The 25,863-nt window shown below is 33.1% G+C and overlaps 1 protein-coding gene across 1 annotated transcript in view; it reads right to left on the bottom strand.

Moving 5' to 3' along the window:
- Window positions 1-6,136: 6,136 nt before the first annotated feature.
- LOC107451703 (cytochrome P450 3A25) overlaps window positions 6,137-25,863 on the bottom strand; it is a 39,412-nt gene continuing 19,685 nt past the window's right edge. The window contains exons 7-14 of the mRNA XM_016067879.4: window positions 24,592-24,737; window positions 24,381-24,505; window positions 20,718-20,871; window positions 14,640-14,803; window positions 12,917-13,005; window positions 12,547-12,690; window positions 7,780-7,942; window positions 6,137-6,323 (exon numbers count right to left, since the gene is read on the bottom strand). Of these exons, the coding sequence (XP_015923365.2) occupies window positions 6,228-6,323; window positions 7,780-7,942; window positions 12,547-12,690; window positions 12,917-13,005; window positions 14,640-14,803; window positions 20,718-20,871; window positions 24,381-24,505; window positions 24,592-24,737 (1,081 nt within the window). The 3' untranslated portion in view covers window positions 6,137-6,227. The remainder of the gene's footprint in view (window positions 6,324-7,779; window positions 7,943-12,546; window positions 12,691-12,916; window positions 13,006-14,639; window positions 14,804-20,717; window positions 20,872-24,380; window positions 24,506-24,591; window positions 24,738-25,863) is intronic.

The following is a 25,863-nucleotide window of genomic DNA, read 5'->3' as shown; positions in this document are numbered from 1 at the left end:
CGATTTCGCTCAAATTTTGAATTTTGCCGTGTAAGATTACATTTTTTAAAATAATGCAAAATTTTATATTTTACAATTTCTGATCAAACTATTTTGGGACCATATTTCTCAAAATTTTTATGAAATAGTTCATTATAATTTAATTTTATAGAAATCCTCCACTGCATTTTAATTTTCGTTAAAATGTGCCCCTTGTAGTTTGTTTATTTGAAGATGTTGTATTTAAAAATTTTCATTTTTGTATAATTTTGTTTTCTTAGAAAAATCTTAGAAATACTTTAATAATTATTTTAGTAAATATAAACACACTACATGTGTTGTTTTAAACTATATTAATATTTTGATAATTTAAAATCAGAATTATATCTTAATCTTTGATACTAATTTTTATCGAACTTCACAGCATGTTAAGTTATTTTTGATAAAAATGAAAACACATAAAATATTTTAAATTAATTAAAAACGTTATACATTTCATTGAATAATTTAAAATCCTTTCCTTAAAGTTAAGTGTTCTGAAAATTTATAAAAATGTGCTTACTGTAAACAATAAGAAAAAAAATGTTTAAAGAGTTGATTTTTAAATTTTTTTCTCCTCTCTATTACATGAATGACGAATGTAATTATATTAGACATAGACATAATTACATAGACGAATATAATAATATTTTACTGTTTTTAATTCTACTGTTCAAAATTTTCCTTCATTAATTTCTTAAACTATTTTAGCTTTCATTGTTTCAAAAATATTTAAAGACTTGATTTGGGATTTTCACGTTTAATTTTGAAAGTAATTAATTCTTTACACGTCTTTGTAATTAGAAACTATAGATTGAATTGTTGAAAAACTTTCGTATTTCTATGTAATTGTTGGTTTCTATTTTGTGTAATTAACCGTTAAATGTTCAAGTTACTAATATCTTACCATCTTACAAATAGCGTTTCTATAATTTTTACTCAATCTTCTTAGACTTTTGAATGGCATTGCCCTTAAACTAATTATAAATGGAAACAAATCATTAAACAAGCTCCGAAATTTGAGCAATTCAGAAGTGATAAAAGGTGTCACAAAGGGGAAAACTTGCGATAGAAAATAAGGTACACTTTAAAAAAAGTCAGAAATGTTTCTGAATATTGCTCAAATTTCCACGGAGCATGCAGTCACGGAGCATGCAGTTTTCAAAATTTTATTAATTTTTCGGAAACCCTTTGTGAGGATAGGCTACCATGTTAACCGTCATCTATCAAAAAGTATCTCAAGATAGAAACGAGCTAACACGTTTTATATACTAGTGAATTCGAATTTGACGGTTGTAGTTGTAGCTACGCTACATTACTTCTCCACTAGAATTTTATCTGTGATAAAATTAGATGATTGGGGACCACTAGTTGCTTCATTGCTGTTTTGTGAGAGGCCGAGAGATCTGAATTAAGATCACCGGATTTTGAGTGCTGGTCGTGAGAGCTGCTTTAGGATCATGATTGTGGGTGTGGTCGCTCCTGTATTGCAATTAGCAGCCAAGTGTGTACAGGTTGCAGATGTTTGTCATCGAAACTGATGTCGCTGCTCACTGTGAAAAATCCATCGAACTTGGTGTATTTCAAACAAAAGTGGGTGACTTTAAAAGCAGCGTTAAAATAAAATTATTCCGACATCATACCGAAAGATAAAAAATAACCGAGTTTTAAATATATTCAACTGTTTTTATAACACTTAAGCATTATCTAGTATAGAAATTTTCTCACGTTATATTTTATAAAATTTTATCAATGTAAATATCATACCTAACAAATCAAAAATTTTAAAATTTTGAAGATTTATTACAAACTAGCCGCCTAAGGTGGCCAGCTGTCCACCACACTAAAGGTTTTCGCAAATAAAGTTTTTTAAAACATAGCAGGAAATCTGAATATTAGTGGACAATTAAAGTGTTCCTGTCCTGCAATTTTGTCTTCATATCAAGATGAACAGCGACAAATATATCAAAGCGAAGCGTTCTATTTACGTATTGAATATGTTGCCACATTTTAATACAAAAGTTAAACTTTTCTCCACTTTGATAAATGTAAACTAATGCGAACCTTACAATTAAATTATTAATTCCTTCGTATATTATTGGTTTAAGTTGTCGAATATTAATATTTCAATTGTAAGGTTCGCATTAGCATACATTTATAAGAGTGGAGAAAAGTATATGCATTTTTTAATAGTTTTTTGAATATGGCTCTTTGAAGACGATAAAGCAAAAATTTTCTTACAAAATGACTGATAACTAAAAAACTAATCCAAATTTTTGAAAAAGAAAAAAAAAATACTTCTTCATTATGTCAAAATACAATTATGTGCCGAGTTTCGTGCCTGGCGAGGCTTAATGTGATTACATACAGACAGACAAACAGACACACACACAGCCGCGTTAATTGTTATGTATAGAAGTAGTGGAAGAAATTACATACTGCATAAATAAGGGAAAAAAATTCGTGATAAACATTACAACAATTTCACAGCATACAATAATTGTATTTATAAACAAAACTCACTATAAAATAAACTTCATCCAATTGGAAATGCAATACATTACCTTCATTATTTAGAATTAATATCGACAACCTTTTGGTAAAACACAAGTTAAAAATACATAATTGTTATTAAATAATATAATTTTTTTTTCATGACTTTAGAATTATTTGATACAGTTTGAGTTTACGCCAATTGAAAGTCTTCATTTATTTGAAATTATATTTCCAAGGGAAGTCATTAAATACTTTTATGAAAATTTTTATGAAACGTTCAGCAACAGTTAATAATGTGTGTACCACACAAAAACACAGAACAGGGATGAATCCCACAGATTTCTCTCTCTTTCTTTAAACTTCGACACCACAATCAAAATGAGGACTTTCCGCCATGGCAGATTTAAATTGGACCTTGCTGAATATCCACACTGATTGCTTCATTTGCTGTAAGGATAGAACTTTGAACTCCCAGCTTGTCTTCAAAGTATGCAATTTCCAGCAGCCCTTCTCAAAATCAAATCGGCTCCGAGATTCTGCATTTGAAAACAAACAGTTTCCTCACAGTATATTTTCTTGAAGATGAAGAGTTACAGCTGAAATTATTAAAGAAAATAAATTAAACTTTGCAATGAAAATGCAAAATTAAAACTGTGAAACATTGAATATTTATTTGAAACTTAAATTATCTAATTTGAAAATGTTTTTAAAAAATTGTAATATCCTTTACCCTGAAATTCGATTGGTGAATTCCGGTATCGATACCTGCGTCAAGAAATCTTATAAGAGCAGCACAAGGAGCAAAAAATAAGAAGGAGATTAACTAAAAGAGTTTAGAGAATTCTCAAGCAAACTATAGCATATTTTTTAAAGAAAAATTTTAAACTTCAAAACGCTTTAACCCCTTCTATTAAACCTGAAAATGACGATTCGCTATGTGGTAAGTAAATAAAAAAAGTTTCGAAAAGTGTTAAATAAACAACTGCTTAATTTTTTTCATTGCTTATTTTAAAAATCATTTAATGTGAAATGTAAAAGATACTCTAGGAATTCAGAATTCATCAATTCGTGGTTGGAAAAACCAGGTAGAAGGAGAATTTTTTAACAATTCAACACATTAAATATATTCTGCACCCCCCACCCCCACCAAGACACATCGTTCCTTAAAAGTCAGTATGCTTAACTAAATTTGGTCACATGTTTGTTATTTTTATTGTTTTATTAAATTTTTACAGCCTTACATTATTTCTAATCGGAAATGTTTTAAAAAATATAACTTAATTAAAGTAAAAAAAAGTTTGCAAAATATGGCTTTTTAATGTCTTAAATGGCATCTTTTTGGACCTATTTACTTCGGTCAATAACTCATTAGGATTAAGGAAAAAATGGCTGCTGAAACATTGATGTCTGCCAGGCTACTATCTGAAAATTTAAATTTTTAGGTCCGCTTTTTAGTTGGAGTGAGCATTCAGGCATATTCTGATATAAAATTATATAAAATTCAATCATTTTAATTTTAATACATCACCCAAGCTTATATGAAGCCAACAGGAAATTTTCGCATTTTTCTTAAACGTCCTTAATAAAAATTGTACCAACTTTCCAGCTTTGCTCTTCATTCTCCACAAACATCATTTTGAATAGATCATATTATCGTTTATTTTTTAATCATTCACAAATTAATCTAAATAATAATGCACCAAAAACATACGCATCAATCTATATTCAAGAAATTTAACTAAAAGTGCTTAATTTATTGTTTTACAATATTTTAAACATTAAATTTTAATACGGAAACAATATTATTTGTATTTAACTTTAAACATTCTACAATATAATGGTTTCAACTGAGCTAAAAAAAGCAGATTATAAATTTTTAATTGTTTTAACAAGGTAATTTAGTAACAGACAATATTTTTTTTTATATTTTTCATTGTTGCAGAAAAATTCTGTCACAGACGAATAACTAAGCAAACATTGTTTTACAAGCATATTCTGAACTAATTACAGTACTTATTATTTATAGTTAGACAAAACATTTTAAAAACTACTACGGGCGAGATATTTATAGTCAATAATGATCACAATTCATAATATTTACTTACTCTATTAGATATATGATCATTAAATTAATTCTTAAAAGTTTTAATTAAGCAGTTAAGGTTATAAGTACACTGAATGTTTCTACAACATCATCCTCTCTAACTCATCGGGCATTATATTACTTTTCTAGTTTATTTTTAACTAAAGGAAACAAACTTCCTACTATACTACTTTAATGTTTCATGTAACTATCCTTGAAATTTATATAAAGTTTACTAAAAGTACTAAATTATAAATACCTTAAGTAATTGAAACGATTAATCTTAGTTGACGACCACGAACAATATGGCGATGTAAATTGCAGACAATCATAAAGAAGTTACAAGTCAAAAGTTGAAAAAGTTTTTCGAGTTATATCGTTCGTGAACAGAATTTACTTCCACTAATATTTTTTTGCGTTTTCTGGCATAAAATTGCATTGGCTAAAAATGATATTTTAAGTAATATTTAATTTATTGCTTTATTTCATAAATAAATGTTTATTTATTAATAATATGGGATAGCCTTTCGCAAAAAAGTGTGGCGGGACCAAAAATAATGAAATAGATGATAATTTTAAAAGTTCGAATGAACACTATAATCTTATATATATATAATATTATCTCTAATAATAGAAGATAGGATTAAGGAGTCTAGTGTTTTCTAGCACGGCAGTATTACATTGCATCTTTCTAATGTTTGATAATATCATTTTGGTATCTGGATACCCCCAGATGCATTGATTTGTTATGGAAAGATGGAGGACGTTGTGACCTGACAGATTTAACGTAAATCAGTCACTATTTACTACATGGGGCGTCTTCGACCAGTGGAGATCAAACTCACGACCTATTGGACATAGGCCCAACGGCCTACCTACCAGCTACCCCGGGCCACTGATTAGCATTGTAAAAATAACATTGGAAATCAACTAGTGATGTAGTGAAAGAAAGGAAGGAATTTTTTGATTACGTATTTGAAAGTTAAAATCATGAATAGGTAATGCATTAAATATACTATAATAGGAAAAAAAAGAGAATTTTACTCGTGTCCACTGATCCTTTTTAATTTTTGCCAGCGCGGAAATGCTTTGATTTCAAGTTTAACTATTTTCTAGAGATGTCCATGGTATTGTCAAACTTTTTAATGTATTGATAGTTGTAATAGTTGATTTTAGTAATAATTGAAAATCTGTCCAGCAGTCAACAACCTTAAGTATGACTTCGGGACATCTCAGAATAGTAGGCAGAAGAAGTATTAAAATTATGTCTATAACTATCGAGCATTGAGAAAGCTTATCTCAATGCTCCGTAACGTGCTGTACTACTTCCTTACTTACCTCTGGGTCCAGAACTTGAGAATAATATTGCATAAACAGGATGCAAAGAAGTTTCGAAATGGTCAAATATCTCGAAAAATATACATCGGATCGAAAACTGAAACTAGATACATTAAATATTTTTTAAAAGCAATCCAATGATACCAAACTCCATCTTCCTCCACCCAGATGGGATTGGGTGAAAGGTTAAGAAAGGTCAAGTTATAGCTGGTAAAATTTATTTATTACAACAGTTCAATGATAAAGAACTACAAAATCCAAGCAATCATAGCGTTATTGTCATCATTTAAGCTTAAACTAATGGGCAATCTTTTCGAATTTCCAGTTTAACAGTCACATCTTTTGCCTGTAATGTGAAGTAAGAATCTTTGAGAAGCTCCATTGGAATCTGAAAGTGCAAAATAATGCAATTATAAGTAATTAAAATATAATGCATAAAAATATTACACTTTCTTTAGATGACATTTTTATACATTAATACACTAATAATTCATATCTTCAAGAGTTTTGCTGTTATTCTAGTTCCAAGTTTAGCAGTGCTAAGCTGCATGTTATAACAAGAATAAAGTATTAGTATAAAACATTAAAATATATTAAAGTGTTAATTTGATTTGATAAACAGATGAAAATGTTATCATATTTTTTAATTATATGTTTACACTTGCTTATTAATTAATTTCACTTGAAAATTATTAATTAATTATATTTTTTAGTTGATAATTGAAATAATTTAAACTCTGGGGTATTTAGTTGATGGCAATCTGAAAAGAAATGGGTTGAGTTGTGATTTCGGATAAAACTTTGTTGGGGCTATATTTCATTTTTTTTCTATACTTATATTTAATATATTCTCAAGTTCCAGTCGATAGTGTAGGGTCCATTTAGAAGCATCATGGCCAATAAATTTTGCTATTTGCCGCGTTGTTTTAGCGAAGCTCAGAAGCTCCTAAAAAAGGTTTGTGTTGATATTGGCTGCTGATAAGTTACAGTATTTTTTATTTTATATACAGGGTGTTCCAAAATTATCTTTACAACTTCAAAAATTCATGACTTCGAACATAAACAAGATATTTATATTCTGTCTTTTGCATGTATTATTGCAACTAATAAAGTTTTTTTTTCAATAGGCTGAAAAGTTTTAAGTGAGGATGTGGACACCACAACAGAAAGCTCAATGCGTCTCATGGCCGTATTCGCTCCACATTTTCTGGACTTGTGCTGGGTCGTCCGGCTCCACTTTTATGCAATACTGATCCGGTGCTCATGAAGCTTGTGTGCCATGCACGGATGGAGGGTCTGGATGGTGGGTCTCTTTGGAAATTTGTCCTGAAGTTCCGTTGAACCTGTGTATCTGATTTCGTCTCTATGAACCATGAGACGCATTGAGCTTTCTGTTGTGGTGTCCACATCCTCACTTATAACTTTTCAGCCTATTGAAAAAAAACTTGATAAGTTGCAGTAATACATGCAAAAGACAGAATAAAAATATCTTGTTTATGTTCGAAGTTATGAATTTTTGAAGTTGTAAAGATAATTTTGGAACACCCTGTATATGTATTTATATATAAGGTAAAAATTGTGTAAGTCATCATCTGCATCAATGCTGTATGTATGCATGCATTTATATATGTATGTATTATATGGGAATTAGTAGGTAGATATTAGATATTTATAATGTTTTCATTTCAAATGACTGAAAATCTAAAGCATTTGTTTAATTGATTATTATTGTTTGATAAACGGTTAAATTAAAAAAAAAATGTGTGCTGAAAATTCATACATCTTGATTTTACTGTAAATAAAACGAAAACATAAGACTCATACAAGTTAAATATAAAGCTTACTTTGGTTTGGGAGCATGACTTGATAACAAAGCTGCTAATAATGTACACCAGACACACTTTGGCACTCAACTGTGCAAATCTCATTCCGATGCAGGTCCTTGGTCCATGTCCAAAAGGAAGATATGTGTTGGGATCTCGTTTTGCAACCTCTTCGTCAGAAAATCTAAAAATATATTATGAAAATAAGAGCTTAAAAAGCACAATTACAATAGAAGAGTTTGGTCTGAAAGCACGGCAAGTCCAGATTCAAAAACTGATGATTAGAACAGGCGAAAATATAAACAGTTAAAGAATTTAGAAAATATCCCCCAAAACTATTTTATTAAGAAGATGTCTCACTTTACAATAGTTCTGAGCACTATTTGGAGCAACGATATTGTTGCATATGAAAAAGACGGATTAAAAATATACTTAACTTTTCATAGCCCAACATTCCCTCAATAACGTAGTACAGTGAACTAAAAAAAGTTTTTTATAATTTTTAATTTACTGATTGTATATTCACATACTAGGACTCATGAAGGTCCAATCATACATATGCAAATTAATTTGTGCATGGAATATTTTAAGTTACGAAATCAGACACAAAAGGTTTTTTTCCCTGAATAAACCTCTACCTTTTAAGACGAATTTAGATCCTTAAACTGATCTGCAAAATATGATCTAAATAGTGCAGGTAAAAAAGCAATAAAAATTATTTTACCGATTCCCTTCAAATTTTAAATTTTATTACCTAAAGGTCTGGTTTCTTAGGACAAGCGCCTGATCTCCAACAAAATACTGATTTGTTAGCTCAAGACCTGGTTTCTTAGAACTAGCGCCTTCTCTGGGCGTCAGCGGAAAGATGACGTAGAGCTGACGCCAAAGAAATACTTTTTTTGTTAGCTCAGGTGAGCAGTCGGTCCAACGCAGACATTATCTCTCATCGCGCATGCATTAATAACGTAAACAAATATTTATTTTGAATTTGTTTTGTTTTGAATTTGATTTTGTTTTTGTCAACCAGTGTTTCAGAGAACAAATAATGACTTTGCTCAAGAAAAAACACATTATAGCTGAGCTAAATGAAGAGTGCTATGTTTAATGAAGAAGCTATGTTTAATGTCAAAATCAAAATCTTGGCTGATTTCAATGTGCTGTTGGATGTTGTCCGCCATTGCTTCTGTGGTTAACGTCACGTTGTAATCCAACTGCAGTTGAGTTGGACGGCAATTGTAGTTCAAGATGAGCGTTCGATGACGTATACTATCAAACTCCCAAATGAACCAATCAGAGGTTAGCGCTGATTTCCAGCTGACGGCGTCCTGTCCTAAGAAACCAGGCCTTAAGATTAATTTGGTGTCGAAATTTGTATACCTTAATTATAACGAATTTTTCTCTTCGTTCAGTAATTTAAATGATGAAATATAATAACTAAATATGAAACAAATTATTATTTTGCATGAGATTGCCTTGGATAAGCAAGTTTTATAATTGCATGCAAGAATTTTTTTAACCCGCTTCATTATCTTCAGAGATGTGATGAAATATGCAAAATATAAGATTAATATTAAAGGACTCAAATTTTCAAACTCTCTCCTGTTAAAACTATTTACAGGGTGAGCCAGTCAAACTTGCATTTTTGAACTGATTGTAAAAAATAAACGGATGGATATTTCAAAATTTTATTGTTACTATCTTAATCTAAATTAAAAAGCTTTTAAGAAACAACATTCACTGTTTCAAAATAACACCAGTAAGATGGTGTCCTTCCCGATCGAGACATTCTTGTAGGCCAGTGTTTCCCAAACTTATGACTTTAGTGTACCCCTTTCAAAATTTTTCGTAACGCTGTGTACCACTAAAAAAAATTTATGTATTTTTTTACTATAAAAAAAGTTGCGCAAAAGGTAAAAATCACAACTAGCTGTTGATGCCACTCATTGTTAACTGTTAACTCTGCGAAAATAGCGAATAGGAAAATATGTAATCGCAAATTTTCCTGGCTAGCTTTGTTTTTAAATAAAATTTTCATTTGTTGCAATATATTTCGCATTAGAACGCGTACCCCCGCTAATATGTTCCCGTACCCCTGGGGTACGCGTACCACACTTTGGGAAACACTGTTGTAGGCGATTTCTGAAACTGCCCATCACATAACGGAGCATACGCTGAGGAATTTTCTCGATTTCCAACCGGATTCTCCTCTTGAGTTGCCCAAGCGTTGGAGGTCGTTGTTCAAAGATTTTACTCTTCAGGTACCCCCACAAGAAAAAATCGCACGCTGTGAGGTCGGGAGATCGGGGAGGCCAAGAAATTGCTCCATTTCGGGATATCACCTGATTTGGAAAAACAATTTCACAGCGAACGAACGTTGTTGTTTAGACCACTGCTGCAAGACGACTGAAATGCTTAGTTGTGGGGACACAATGGTAAACTTGGTAACTAGCTCCGCCCACTTTTACGGCTCTCCCGCCCTTTTCAAAAATGCATATTTGACTGGCTCTTAGATTGAGACCCTCCTTTATACGTACTTTGGGAGATCAAGAATCAAATCAATTCGATGTAAGATATTCAAAGAAAGTACATTTCCGTGTCTGACTGAATTTAGAATTTAGAATTAATTTGCATATTTAGGGTTAGGTCCTCAAACTATTAAAATTGAGTCTTACTATTTCTTAGTACTTGAAAATACTTTCATTAAATTTTAAAATTGTTAAAATTTGTTAGTTTTTTTCTTGCACTTTGCACAACGTTAACAACAGGAACCGTCTTACCGGAGAGGCAGAGGGGCTTCCTCACATTTCATAGATGAGTTCTTCATTTCAGTCTTCTCACATTTATAAATATATATCGAATTCTTGTAAATGTAAAAATCTCTTGAAATTTCAAAAATGCTCGATTATAATTAGAATTTCAAAAAATAATAAATATTTACTAAAATTTATATTTCACAAGGAATTAGTTTCGGAGAAACAAATTTTATAACTGTGTGCAAAAATTTTTCGATTCGCTTAGTAATTTCTCGTGATATGGTGAAGTACGCAAAAAGTAAAATTAACATTTAGGGGTCCAAACTACTGGGACCATGTTTCCCAAATTACAGCTACCTTCTACATTTTGCGGTCAAAAATCCGAATCCATCCAAAAAACAGTATGTTTATTTAGAGAAACTGCGTTTTTCTGCCAGATTTCATAACTTAAAATACCATCTGTGCTAATTAATTAACACATTTTTCACCCTCTTGAATCATTAAGATTGAATAAGTTCTGGATGGTGAAGATTCGGTCATTGGATCAAAAGTCATTCACCGTGGTTCGTTTTTTATTTTGCGGACTGTGCTTCAGACGAATTCCAGAGGTTTTGAGTTTGTCAGTCCTACTTTCCATTAAAGTAATTGGTTACATTTTCATTTCTCAATTATCAATATACAAACAATACAGAGATGAAATGAATTAACTAAAAAGAACAGCGTTCATTCAGTATTTCATCAAAAAAAATGTTCATTCAATTTCGCTTAAAATGTTATTCAGAACTTTTAAGCATTATGACTTGATACGAAATTTAAAGACCCATCGAGGGTTTCCACAAGGGGTTTTCGAGCTGAAGAATTCCCATAACTTGAACCACGAACCAGAATTTATTATACCTCCGCAGAATCCAACTACAATGAGGCTCTTTAAGGCTAATCTTGAATTGTGTCAAAAGATGTTAAAAAATAATACTAATACTACCATCTTGAGACCCCTGGCTTATGAAGCAATAAATAATTGCTATCCTGAAGATCTCTGGCTTCATATATTTACAGATGGCTCTCTACTGTCCAACTGTAATAATGCAGGGGCAGGAATCTCCTCAAAATTATTTTCATTTCACACTTCTGTGGGACAAGGAACTGCATTTGATGGTGAAATAACCGCCATTCGAGCTGTTCTGCCTCAAATTCACTGTCATCTTGACCATTTCACAAAAGCAGTTATTTTTTGTGACTCTATGGCCGCACTTTAAGCCATCTGACGATCCCAAAACACTTGAAGCCATAAACTGCCGACGACTCCTTCGAAACCTTGAGTCACACGGGAAAAACATTGTCCTTCAGTGGATACCCTCCCACTGCGGAGTTGTGGGAAACGAGAGTGCAGAGCTTTTGGCCAAGAAGGGCGCCTCAATTATTGAAATTCCTTCCCGAGCAATACCATTTTGTTCCATCAGGAAAATGGTAACAAATTGCATAAAAGACCATTCCCTCATGGACCTGTTTGAAAGAGTGTTCGATAAACATTGGAGGGATTTAGTCCCAAAATCCTATATTGAGCCAAAGCGTAGAGCTGTGGCAGAATTCCACCTGGCCACTGGACACGACTGTCTTCTTAAACACCTCAGCAGAATTAACATAGCTTCTTCTCCCATCTGCACACTTTGTAACCTTGGGGAGGAAATGGATGCCGCCCATATTATGTACTGTCCTGCTTTGCGCAAGTCTTCTCTAGCCGAGCGATATTGGGAAGCCCGAGAGCTTTTGAATTAATGAACTCGAGTTACTGCTTTATGTTCACCATCTTTTATTGTATTAACTTTTCTTATTGTGCTGTAACTACTGTCTAATAAATTTGTCATTGGAAATAAAAAAAAAGAACTTTTAAGCAAACCATGAATCGGCCCATACTAGCAAATGATAAGCCGGCATATGATAAATCTAGCAGATTTTTGCCATGGCATATTTGTTAATTCGATTCTTTAAACTGTAAGAAATAAAGATTTTAAAAATAAGTAATTTACAATGTTACCTGTCTGGATCAAATTTCTCAGGGTCTGGATAGTACTTTGGATCCCTATGAAGAGCCAAAATGGGAAGCAAAATTACCACACCTTTTTGAATGTTAATGCCTGTTTCTCCAAGATTATATTCTTTTTCAGCTCTTCGGCAAACTCTATATAATAAAAATAGAACAATTGAGCTATTTATATTAATGTATTAGTTTAATTTGTAAATTGTTTGAAATTATAGCAGCATGTCTTGAGTTCTAAATTACTGGAAGTACCAAAACAGTAGATCATTATAGGGGGAGAAACTTTTTTAATGCAATGGTAGAATTATAATTATAATGTTACGACAAGAATTTTTTTTCCTTTGAGAAACTAAAAATCGGTACTCACCTCATAACCGGAGGATATAATCTCAAAGTCTCCGACATGATATTATCCAAATATTTCATTTTTTGCAAAGCTTCATATGTTAGTTTCCCCTAAAAAATAAAATGTTTAAATTTGAGATAACGGATAAATAGAAATAAGAAACAAAGACAGGCTCTCGCGCATTGAAATTACAAGTAAGAAAAATGGAAAATTACAACTACAATATGAATTTATTCTAAATTTTGATCTTCACCCCCTCATACTTAGTTCAAGATGTTTTGAGGCATAGTGCGTATTCATTCACCAAATTAGTTTCAATTGGTAAATTGATGAACAGTTCATTAAGCCCAAGCACATTTTGAAGATAACTCAAGAAATGATGAATAAGATCAAGTGATTTAGATCAATGCAACATCGCATTCTGATAGAAAAAAAAAGATGATTACAAAAAGATAACGGCACGAAACTTGATGAGTTAGAGGATATCGCATCAGATTAGTTCAAAAAGGAAATAGCAAATTAGCTCTTGCGAAGTTTTTAATAGGAGATATAACCAACCTTGAAAACAATGCAGCTCTCATAATGTTTACTGAGTAGTTTACAAAATCCATGACCAATGTGTTTAGGTAGCATTATTAAAGCAGTTTTCGCTTGTTCTGAGAGGTCTCCAGATGAGGGTTGCGAGCTGTAAATGCCTTGACAAGCGTATCTCAGACATGATCAATCAGATTGAGGTCTGGAGATCTGGCTGGCCACTCCAGTGAGGTATTATCTTCCGCGTCACGGTATTTCTTGTCCAACTCAAACTTGTGAAAATGCATGTTGCCATTCATAAAAGAGGAACTAGAGACTGACAGCACCACTGAAAAATCTTAGACCTTAAAACTTGGAAAAGACACGTTGCCTTCTTGACTCCAGGTCAGAGGAAAGCCCGTCAAAATTGGTGCATACAACATCACGGGCACAGTTTCTACCCCGATGAGCCTGAATTAAGTCTGAACTCAACGCGTTCTCATATGGAGTGTACCAGACGCACAGTACAACATTGCAATATCTTAACAGTTGGTAACGGCTTTATGGTCTAGGATAGAGTGACGTTAGACAGCCCCACAGGAATGCACATTTTCAAGGAGACATTCTGACTGGAGATTTAGGGTTGATATTTTGGATCCCTATAAGTTTGTTCAGAGGCACCGCTGGTTCCATGATTACTTTCTCTGAGAAAAATATGCGGCTTCATAGGGCGGTACTGGAGAAAGGAATGAAGAAGTTAACAGGTTTGCAGACCTGATTCTCGTAGGTCTTGAAACTAATTCTCTTGGTGGAGTAATTGCAACTCATTATCGCTTCTCAGAGGCCTCTCATATTTAAAAGCCTCCTTACTAGAGCCACTGTAATTGAGGGGAATTTATTGTTTGTTATAAACTTTTTGAATAAGCTCATAATCAACATGAGAGTTTAATATGAGTCCAGCATCGTTGTCGAGGATGGTCATAATTGGCAGTAAATTACCACAAGTACTCTTTCGTGACATCATTTTTGGTCGTGATTTATCATCAGAAAAGTGTTTTGTTCTTAGCAACTGTCCGCCAGTGTAGAGCAGAAAAAAATGATAAACCGAATATGGCTGCTGTGTTAAAAAATAAAGCTAAATGTATTATTGGGATGTAGTTTCTTACAGGAATTAAACTAGCGCTTTAAGCTAAAATAATTAATAACAAAAATAATAATTTCGAATAATTACGTTTGTTTCTTGCAAATGTTTCGCAACTTCTTGATATGCCTTTTCCTGTATGCTTTCATTGGTAGCCAGTATGTGCGTGGTGGTGGTTAGCAACGATGCTGTTGTGTCATTTGCAGCTACTAAAAAAGTGACACACTGGGAGACCAGTTCTTCGTGGGTAAGATCTAAAATTAAACAGAATAGTTAACAAAAACAAATGAAAATTCTTATAAAAATAAACAACGCCTTTGAAACGTGTTTGCATGCTTTAAATTCGCTGCTATTTTTGTTAGGTGCCATATGTTTTTTCTTTTATTAAGATTCTTTTATTAAGATTATTAGAAATTAAGATTTCTCGTCTATGAGCAAGTATTGTTTTTTATATTTTTTAAATTTATAATATCTCATCAAAAATTTTCTGTAAACATGATATCTGCTTTAAATGTTCCTTTTACGTGCACATATCTTCTATATGGTTGTCAAAAGCTGAGCCTGAGGGGATTTAATTATTGACCATGTCAACCTTCATCCATCAAAAGGTACCTCATGATAGAATCAAGTTTACTTGTCTTATATGCTAGTGATTTGGTGTTTAATATTTGCAGTGGTAGTTACGCTGTATACTCCCCTTGCAAAATTTTATCTATGATAAAGTTCATGAACGAATATCATAGGTTGGGTAATGTTGCTCGCCTCCGTGACTTTGGTTCACAGGTGCCCACTGGGTAACGTTAAATGAGCAACACTTCAGGCATCTTCTGAGGTGAAGAATTAGAGTTCAAGTACCTGCCGATATTAAAAAAAATATCACTAGTTGATTTATGATGTTTATTTATTTATATAAATTTTGCTCATTGTAATTTTCCATGACCTTTTTCTGTTTATAGAATTTCGCAAATTTTTTTCTTCATTTTTTATTTATAGCATTTCTCTCATTATTTTTTTTCTTCTTTACTGAAAGGGAGACTTTGTTTACTTCACCGGATTTTTCTTTCATTTGAGCAGTATAATTTTTAAGCAAATCAACTGTTAAATGTGGACCTTCCATGGATGTTGACGAGTTCATAATCATATCCGGAGAAACGGGAGTAATGTGGCGTAATTACCACTACAAATAATAATACCGAATCACTAGTATATAAGCCTTGATTCCACCATGAGGTACTTTTTGATAGATGAAGGTTGACTTTGTCGATAATTAATTCCCCAAATCCCTTCAATTTGAAGGGAATTTAATTTTTGACTATGTCAGCCTTCATCTATGAAAAGGTACCCCATGAAAGAATAAAGTTACTAGTGATTTGGTATTTAATATTTGTAGCGGTAGTTGCGTTACGAGCCTAGCGTTTTGATTTGTTAATATCGGTTGAGATAGCAGTAGACTGGTTTATTTATTATATTAACAGATCAGTTATTTTTAGAGTTTATTGTTTTTAAGTTATTTCTCTCATTCATTTGTTGCCCAGACAATTATAACAAGTTTTTTTTAATCATAAATTAACTTTAAATTCACTATGTAACATATGTAATGTAGCGCATGTTATGTAAAGTATGGCTGATTTGTTTTTGTTAGTTTTGGAGCACCCCATGATCAGCTTGAGATTTAAGATGCTCCGTCAAGTTTACTGCGATTCTAGTGCAAGTTAATCACCTCGTCCATTAAAAAATAAGATTACAGAATGAAATAAAACTCTATACATTTTATTTGCAAAATACTAAGATGATATAAACTCCTGCTTGTGAAAATTGCAACACCATGAAGGAATCGTCATAATTGAATTAAATTTACTACACGGTTGAGTGGTAGTGGTACAAATAAATGATTAAACTTTCAAAGCAAACAAACAATAACAAGAGATCGAAATCAGTATTTTGTGTAGCCACCAAGCACAGCAATAAGCGCTGCTACACGACGTGGTATGGAGTCAAGTAAATTTTGAATGTCTCTCTGAGGAAGAGCATTCCATATAGTTTGTATGCGTACCCAAAGTTTGTCTGTAGAAGCAGCAGGACGAGGATCACGAGCGAGGCACCAACCAACGAAATGACGCGCATGTTCAATCGGTGAGGTATCTGGGGAATACGCGGGCCAAGGAAGAAGCTGTACCTGCCGCAATGCAAGGAAGGATTGAACAGTCCTAGCAATATGAGGGCGGGCATTGTCTTGTTGAAATACAGTGCCTGGCAAGGCTTGTTGTTCAGATTACCCACAATTCGTAGCAATTGAGATCGTCCATGATATGCTATGGCACCCCAGACCATAACTCCGGGTGTTTGTCCACTGTGACGTTCGATAATGCACTTCGGAAGCGTCTGACACGAATGCGGGCATTATGGTACCACAAATTATAGCGGGATTCGTCAGAAAACACGATATGCTGCCAATCAGCACGCCAGTCCTTATGCTGATTGGCCCATTGTAGCCGCAGGCGGCTATGGTTTAGTGTGAGGATGATCCCGTATAAAGTAGTCCTTGCGTGCAGTCCACGCTGCAGTTGACGTCTACGAATTGATGAAGCACACATTGAAACACCTGTAGCTATGGACCACTGTGCTGCCAGTTGTCTAGAGGGAGCCGTACGGTCTGTCAGCGCCATGCGGACCAGGTGTCTATCATCGCGAGCTGACGTGACATTTCGGGGTCCACTCCCGGATTTCCGTGTTGTCTGATACTCGTCCGTCCACTGCTTCCAAACACGCATCACTGTGCTGCTGTTACGCTGCACACGAGAGGCTACTGCACGATGAGACAATCCAGCTTCACGAAGGCCGATGATTCTCCCCCTTTCAAACTCCGTAAGTTGTTGAAATCTCGCTCTCTTTCGTCGAAGAGGCATAAGTAACGTCTGAGCTAACGTTTACCACTAGCAGATAACCACAGATAACCATACACGCCTCTCTACAGCCGTCTATTTATTCGGATCCATCCGCCGTTCAGAGGGCGCTGCTCAGCATACGCATGCGCTACGGATCTGAAATTCTAATAATTTGCATATTATGCTCTACTTTGCATTTCCTGAAAATTTCAGCTCACTCGCGTAAGTCCTGCATGGAGTTGCAATTTTCACAAACATGAGTTTATAACAGACACAGATATTAAAAATCACACCTAATTTGAACAACATAATTATTAAATATCATCATCAGCTTGTGAAATTTGCTTCAACATTTTATGCTTATGTTTACCTTAAGAGTAAGCACGTCAAAATATAATGTCGCCACATCATCCAAATTTCTAGGAAAAAATAATAATGTGCATAGTGTTTGTATTTTGCAGGAAACTATACACGTCTTCCAGGTCTATCAATCAAATGAATCGAAGTCGATGAATCATATATCTTTTCACTTTGGTTTTTTTCTTGATTTGGCAGTATTATATCTAATTTAGTGCCAGTCTGGTTTTCCATGAAAGAATGACATGAATTTTCCTCAAAGATATAAACTTGCTTTATTACGTCAATGCTGACCCTAACTTGTTTTCGCCAAAAATGTTGAATGTTTTGAACAAATTTGTATGACCATTACAGAGAGCTGTTAAGGAAGGTTTCATAGAATCCACTCTGAAAAATACACGTGAACATGTTTTTAAATCTTGCAAGACTAGCTTAGTCTTAGCGGAATGATTTTATGTTAATATTGGTTTCAGTAGCTGTATATGTTACTTCAGTTTAATAACAAAGTGATTTACATAAATATCTGCTTTCTCTTCTATTAAAAATAAGAATCGTTAGTTTTTACCATAAATTATTTCAGCAGTTGAGCATTTTAGTTCGTCCTTATATACAGTTCGTAAACCCAATAGAACTGATGGCAAGAGATCTCTAAAAGCACGCCACATTATTGCTGCTTTTAAAATACAGTGCTATCGTTCTATTACACCATTAGAATGTGGATGATAGTACGTGATATATGAATTCTAAATATATTTGCTAACGTGAGTGAATCACTTCGAAATTGGCACCCACGATCAGTAGCATTTGCTTTAGGTACCCCGTACCTCGATATCCATCCACTGTATAAAGCTTGAGCATTTGTTTTTGTTTTTGTGTCAACTATTGGAATAGCTTTTAGCCATCGAGAAAAACGATCCCTACTGGTTAGACAATGTGTAAAACCATTTGATGATTTTACACATTGAACCATTGAATAGCTCCTAAAAAATCGATGTTTATGTGATTGGCACGTTCATTTTCAATCAAATTTAAATTCACTAACTGTAAAATTTTTAACATTTTATTTCTATATAATTGCTGTCAAATTAAAAATTGTGGTTCCACTGCATTCGGCGAATGGGCCTATAGGCCTAGGCCGCTGTAAAATTTCCATACGCGTTACATTTCCGTTCTGCTGGACTAAGTTCCTAATAAAATTTTAGAACTAACATCCTAAAGGTTGGCAGGTACTTTTTTATGTTGTTGGACACATACGCTCCTATAGACAAACCAGAAGCATCAGTATTTAAAGTTAACGTTGCTTTAGGAACTGGATGGGATAAAAGTGTATTAACTTTCAATGGCTTCTTACGAATACTTCATTCGTTTCGGTTGTCCGAATCAATGGAGTTCTATAATTTTTTAGTTCAGGTCTCAGCATTATATTTAAAGGTACTGATTTTTCAGTAGTTGTTGTGTATAAATCGACGATAAAAATTCAAAATTTATAGAAATCGGGATAATTTAGTCACAATAGTTGGTTTAGGAAAATTTTCTATGGCTGGAATTTTTTCGGGTAGAGGAGTGTCCTAACTGAGTTAACCATCTAACTTCTCTAAGGGGCTTTAGATGTTTTTCGCTTCATGAGGAAGTGATAAAAATGTATTCTATATAAATGAAACAGTACGAAAAATCTTTCATAATTCTGTCTTCGTATAGTTTGCACAACATACCTTTAACAAGAAATCATCAAAATAAATTCAAATAAACTAAATGACACTATAATTGCAGTTAAAGAAGATGTGTTCTTTATTCATAGGCACCTGCTTAACAACGTTTTTTATATATAGATTAGAAAATGCACATTAAGCATGCAAATTTGTTGAAAAATCATGTGTTGTAAACATTTCATCTGTTCAGGTGTCGAGTAGCTCGGTTGGGGGGAAGAGGAAGTAAGAGCTTAATGATATTAATTATTTATTTGCAACAATATTTACAGATATCATGATTGCACAGGCTCATTAGCGCGCACCTCTACGCTCTCTTACATTTGCGAAAACAAAACAGACACAACAGTTGCGGCGCTGCGCCACCTGCCGGACGTTAAGGGGAAAATTTTAATACATGTATGTGCCTCATTGGTAAATTATCAAGAACCTTCATGGAATTAAGCACTCGAGAGTCCATTTAGGGAGACGCTCCATTTAGGTAGACGCTCCATTTAGGTAGATGCTCATAATTGCGTTTACCGCTTGTTTAAGACCAGAACGTAATGTAATTTTTTGTAAGTTCATTGCTGAAAAGCCCCTTTCAACAGCTGCAGTACTCCCAGACAGAGAAAACATCAATTCTACCATACGCAGTATGTTGCTGTATTTTTAGGTTAGTGGGTCATTTTAGAAGTGAGGCGCTAGATTCTTGTAAGATAACAAAAATTGAAAATATATCACGATCATTAACGGGAAAATGGCCGTCCGCGCGGACGTCAGATTCGAGAAATTCGTTGTCCGCGGGGAATGTTTGACCGCCGAGGGCGGGCGGACGGGTGGTTTTTCGACCCCTGATGGAGAGGAATACTTAAATGTAAAATTTACATTGAAATTTAGTACTCGTAAAAAATATTGTTAAAATTTGAGACTAACTTATTTTCTTTAGCAACTCGAATTACTTTTTACCTTTTCATCCTTTATGGGGACCTCCAAGCTGACGTCACTTTAGTTACCTATTCACTGAAAATCCATAGATAATCAATCGGGTACAACTAACAAGAATGCCTTTCTGAACGGATAGGAATATGAGTCGGTTTTATAGAAATAGTATAAACAACTGGTTGCCATCCAGTACAACAAAAATACAACTGATTGACTTATTCCTCTCAAATTATGTAGCTCAGCTTCTAACCTTAAAATCTCTATTACGATAAGGAAGTTTTAGAAGGTTTTCTTACTCTTTTGGGATTCACCAGGGAAAATATTTTGCCCAGAAATATTTTCTCCGTAATTAGTATCAATATCATCATCGTTTTCAACATATTCCTTTTCATTGTCAATGGTTGATTTCTTCTCAATATCTAAGAGCAGTTGAAGAAAGTCGTCTCTAGTCTATAAAGCATAAAGAGAATTCAGTACTATTTATATTTAAAGATGATTAATTTTCAGCAAAGTGATTAAACTAAGGTCCTTTTTCATTCATTACATTTAAAAGAAAGAAACCCTTCATATCAAATTCTCTTTCAAGTACATCATTCATTTAAAATTGAAACTATACAAAAAAAATGAGTTCAGATGAAACAAGAATACACAATAAAGTTTATTAAATGAATATATCATTCAAAAAATCATTTTGAAAATAAATTATGACTGGATTACGTCTTTCCTCTCATAACATCAGCTTACCCTGCCATACTTTGCTTACAGTTGAATATTAAGAAAAAAATTCAGCTTCAAACTTCATAGTTTACTTTTAATCTATCGAATGAACTCATTTTTTACTATACTTTAAATTTTAAATAATTAATGTTGTGTTGAAAGAGAATTCACCATGTAGGATTTCTTCCGAGGTGTAGCATCCTTTAAATAAGGGATAAAGTTTTTCTTATGTTACATCAGGGTCTTGGGTATGAACATCACTTTTCAGAAATGAATAACTTAATCTGTCTACATTAAAGCAGTCTGTTTGTATTACTCATACGCACAGAGATATAGAGTAAATCTTTTAATTTAGAATTCACTATCTTCCTTTGCAATTGCTTATGTGTTGTCTGAAAAACTTTTCATTCTAAATATCCTGAGCCAGAAAGGGTAGAAGTAACCCATATGAAACGGATTATTAGTCTAATGTAGTGTAATAATAGTGAGAGTTTTGACACTGATGGTCACATAAGATTACGTCTGATGGTTTTTCACAAGCAGTGAGAATGGCTCCTAAGTAGAATTATTCGAAGATACTTTTGACCCAGTTCATTTTTATGAATGCCAATTTATACTATTCCGGGGCTAGTTCCGCCGAAAGCTACATTGAAATCTAAGATAATCAGCAAATGTAATTCTCAGTCAGATCTCCAGACCTGAATCCTACTGAAAGAATTTACAATGCTTTAAGAAGAGCAATTGAAAATTCCTCATTGCGAAAAAATTATAAGAGTTTAGATCAAAGCAGAAGGAAAAAGGGATAACAAGAACATTGTCGTCATTTATTTTGAATTTTAAAAAAAAACATTTAAAACCAACAGATCAAATGTTTTCATGCCTTCATCTTAACCTATTTTAAAAAAAAGATGAAAATGATTGTTTTCTTCCAATACTCTTACTTTTATTTTTAAAAATGTATTGTTAAAAAATAATTTTTTAATAATTTAAAATTTTTTTAATAACTTATTATAAACAATGCTTTTGATTTTAAGGATTTAGATTTTTGTATTATTTTTTCTTTTGTTTATAAATCTTAATCATATTTCATACAAGGTAAGTTGGGAAAACTGGGGAGCAAAAAGTTCGAGTGTCGGGTTCCAGATTTGGTTCCTAGATGGCGCACAAGGTTTATTTAATAAATCTACATGCACATCCCTGCTGGCAACCATTTTTATGTACTTTTGAAAAAGTTACACCACAAAAGGTATTTTCACGCTACGTAAGTACTTTTTTTGATATTAGAATATTATATTGTAACAAAGTTATTTTGTTTAAACAAAAAAAAATTATTAGCAGAAAATGTAAGTGGACACCTTAATTAACATTTAAAAAAATTAGTTTTGTTAATTAACTAGAATTGTTTTTAACAAATGAAGCTGAAATGGTGTCTTGGAGACGATTGTAACAGCTGAAAATAAATGATCTTATGTTTACAAACCATTACTTAACTCTTTAAGAACCACCAATCGTTTCCTATACCATGTATAATATGTTGCAAGTGCATTATTTTATTTGTCACCTTTCACAGCATAAATTAAAATCAGTAACCTTTTAAAGTTAAAAGTTTAACCCTTTAGGTCTCTGTTCATTGTTATTTTTACTCCTAAAATATCACTACTATTTTGATCAATAAAAAAATATATCACAACTATGATAATATGTATAATTAACTATGTTTTAGTCGAATTTATGAACTGTTACAATTGACCCCGTAAGAGGGGACAATTGTAGCAAGTGCACGACTGTCAAAAATTGTTAATAACTAATATAATAACATTTGAAATAAGGTATTTTTTTTTCTAGTAGAGGATAGTCTACTTTACTCGTATGTCAATTAATACTAGTAATATATTGGATTTTTTGTTAGTTAAAAATAGTTAAGTAAGAAATTTTACAATTGACCCCACTCTCCCCTACACATAATCATAATTATAGTGATTCTTAAGAATGTCATAGAAACATGAAATGAAAGATGAAAAGTAATATTTGAGATAGGTACGTCGATTTTTCTGTAAAGTTTTGGAACACTTTCTTGCGGTTAAGTTGCATTTTGTGTAAGAATAAAAACGTTTCGAACTTTTAGGATTGGTTAATATCTTCCATTCTCACATTGTATATAAAATTAACAAAAACTTGGACAAATAAGACTTTTGACATAAACACACTTTTGTCACTTTGTATCTGTTATTTCATTCTGATTGACCAATACAACAACACTAGTTGCACTAGTTTCACCTTTCCAAACAACAGACCAATTTTCCCTTGTAGCAATTACATTATATTTCTTTTAGAGACTAAGACTATGATTATTTTCTGAATCTATATCTAACTTGGACTCTTATATTAATTTATAAACTCCATTATTATACTACTGACTATCATTAACGAAAGAAAAAAACAAGATAAAGAATCTATAAATTATATATACATCACAGAGGTTCATCAATATCATATTGTATCTGGATTTAGATCTGTCAATCTTCTGATTTATTATGTTTCATTTGCTGTTCAGCATACTACAAATCACTGTGGATAGTAATATCCCAGTGATGAGACTAATATTGATTTTTTATTATTTCATGCCCTTTCCTCTGCTTTTCAAGGTTTGTTCTGTTAATCAACGAATTACTTCAGCTTAAACTAAATCGACTATAAATCACTGAAGATGTGAGTAATTCATATAAATCTCCAGTGATGGGACAATTTTATAGTTTAAAAGTCCACAAAAAGTATCTCGTTTTTCGAAGGCAGGAGAATCTTCGAGGTCTGCTCCAAATGTCAGACTGAGCAGGCATCTCCCGAACACATCCTGGACTGTTTGGGACTTTCCAGAGAGAACATATACTTATCCCCCCTTCTGGTCCTCGATTTTCTTAGGATAAACCGTTTGATGGATCTTGTTTGACTTCGTAAGGCATTGGAGGATAAGCCACAACAGCAACAACAACAACAAAAAGTACCTATTGTAAATGTTTTTGTCGTTTTTAATTTTCTTAATTTCGGCGTAACTTTTCCACACTAAAGAGTTACGAAATTAAAAAATATATTTTTTTTCGATTCACTCTAATGGTCATAATTTCAATGAAAACTTTGTAAAGTTATAAAATATCAGTTTTCGTATCTCTCTAAAGCAAGTGAAAAAAAAGTAGTTAAAAATGCATTTATGAGACAGAAAGAGTATCTATAAAAATTAATCTAACTTGTTTAGTTCTTTTTCTTTCCGATATTACTTCTTTTATGAAGTCGCTGAAAAATTGTAGAGCAGATCCATTAACAGCTGATGACTTGAAAATATTTTTAAGATGATGCCAGGAAGTAAAAAGCACTTAAGAAACAAAAAAAAAACGAAGTTTAAGTAAATTATACACATTTTCATAATAAAATGAAAGATTTAAGTTATTTATGGCTTACACATTAGGCACAATTTGGATTTATGTATAATTCCAAAGTTCTTGTTCACTTGTTGAACAAACTCACTCTTTGAATCATTGAGGGAATCGATCTTCGTAGAAAAAGCAGAACTTGCAGTCACGTCCAATACGAAAGCATTAAAAATCCTTTAAAATATATAAATAAATTTATATGTATGTTGCAGTTGTTGTAGTTTATTTGCGTCGCACTAGAGCTGCACAATGGGCTATTGGCGACTGTCTGGGAAACATCCCTGAGGATGATCCGAATACATGCCATCACAATTTTGATCCTCTGCTGATGGGATGGCACCCTGCCTTTGGTAGCCCGACGACCTTAACGCGAAATCGAGCACTTAAAGGTAGAACAGTTTAACGAGTACCAATATCGCAAACCCTCAGTCCCTATGCAGACTGATCCAAGTAGTAACCCAACCGCACACTGATCGCAGCCAGTACTGCTTGACTTCGGTGATCTACTGGAAACCGTGTATTAGCGATCAGTCCACTGCAAGCACACACACACATATATATATATATATATATATATATATATATATATATATATATATATATATATATATATATATATATATATATATATATATATATATATACTAGAGGGCTCCGCCCCCTGATCGCTACCGCTCGCCAACCCTCGATAATTGCTACGCAATTTCATTTTTGCTCGCTTCGCAACAAAGTCAAAGTTGTTTTGCTGGAGATTAGCTGGCAATTTTTCTGCACCAACATCACATAGAGAGAATATGATAGGATTGTAAAATGTCAGAGGTCCTTATTACCAGCATTATAAATTTATATAAAGCAATTTTAATGCAAACAATATTATAAACTTATATAAAGCGAGGGAGCATTATTATTTAACACATTACTATAGGGCATTAGCCGTAAATTAATTACCGTATCCGAAGCACGCGTGGCAGAGCCTAACTCGGGTAGACAGTATTTGTGGGTGCCCCTTGATTCTCGCCAAGTTGTGATCGCGGTTGATCACCAAGCTGGGCGATATCGAAACATAATCGTGATTCTGATTGGTTTAGACTTTAGCGTTATTTTTAAATGTTCAACGGTATATGAAATTTCAAAGATCTGTTAGTTCTACGTTCGATACCGGCTGGTAAGGTTACTTTTGCTTCTAGTCCAGGGGTGGCGAACCTTTATGCACCAACGTGCCATTTTCTCTAAAAAATTGCTTAATGAGGTCATAGACGTGCTGTCAAATAATTTTAACTGGGAATTTTAACGTGATTAT

The sequence above is a fragment of the Parasteatoda tepidariorum genome, chromosome 7 (genome assembly GCF_982258835.1).
Source record: "Parasteatoda tepidariorum strain Cologne lab strain chromosome 7, Ptep-v5.0, whole genome shotgun sequence".
Taxonomy (NCBI): domain Eukaryota; kingdom Metazoa; phylum Arthropoda; class Arachnida; order Araneae; family Theridiidae; genus Parasteatoda; species Parasteatoda tepidariorum.
This window is presented reverse-complemented; position numbering and strand designations above follow the sequence as displayed.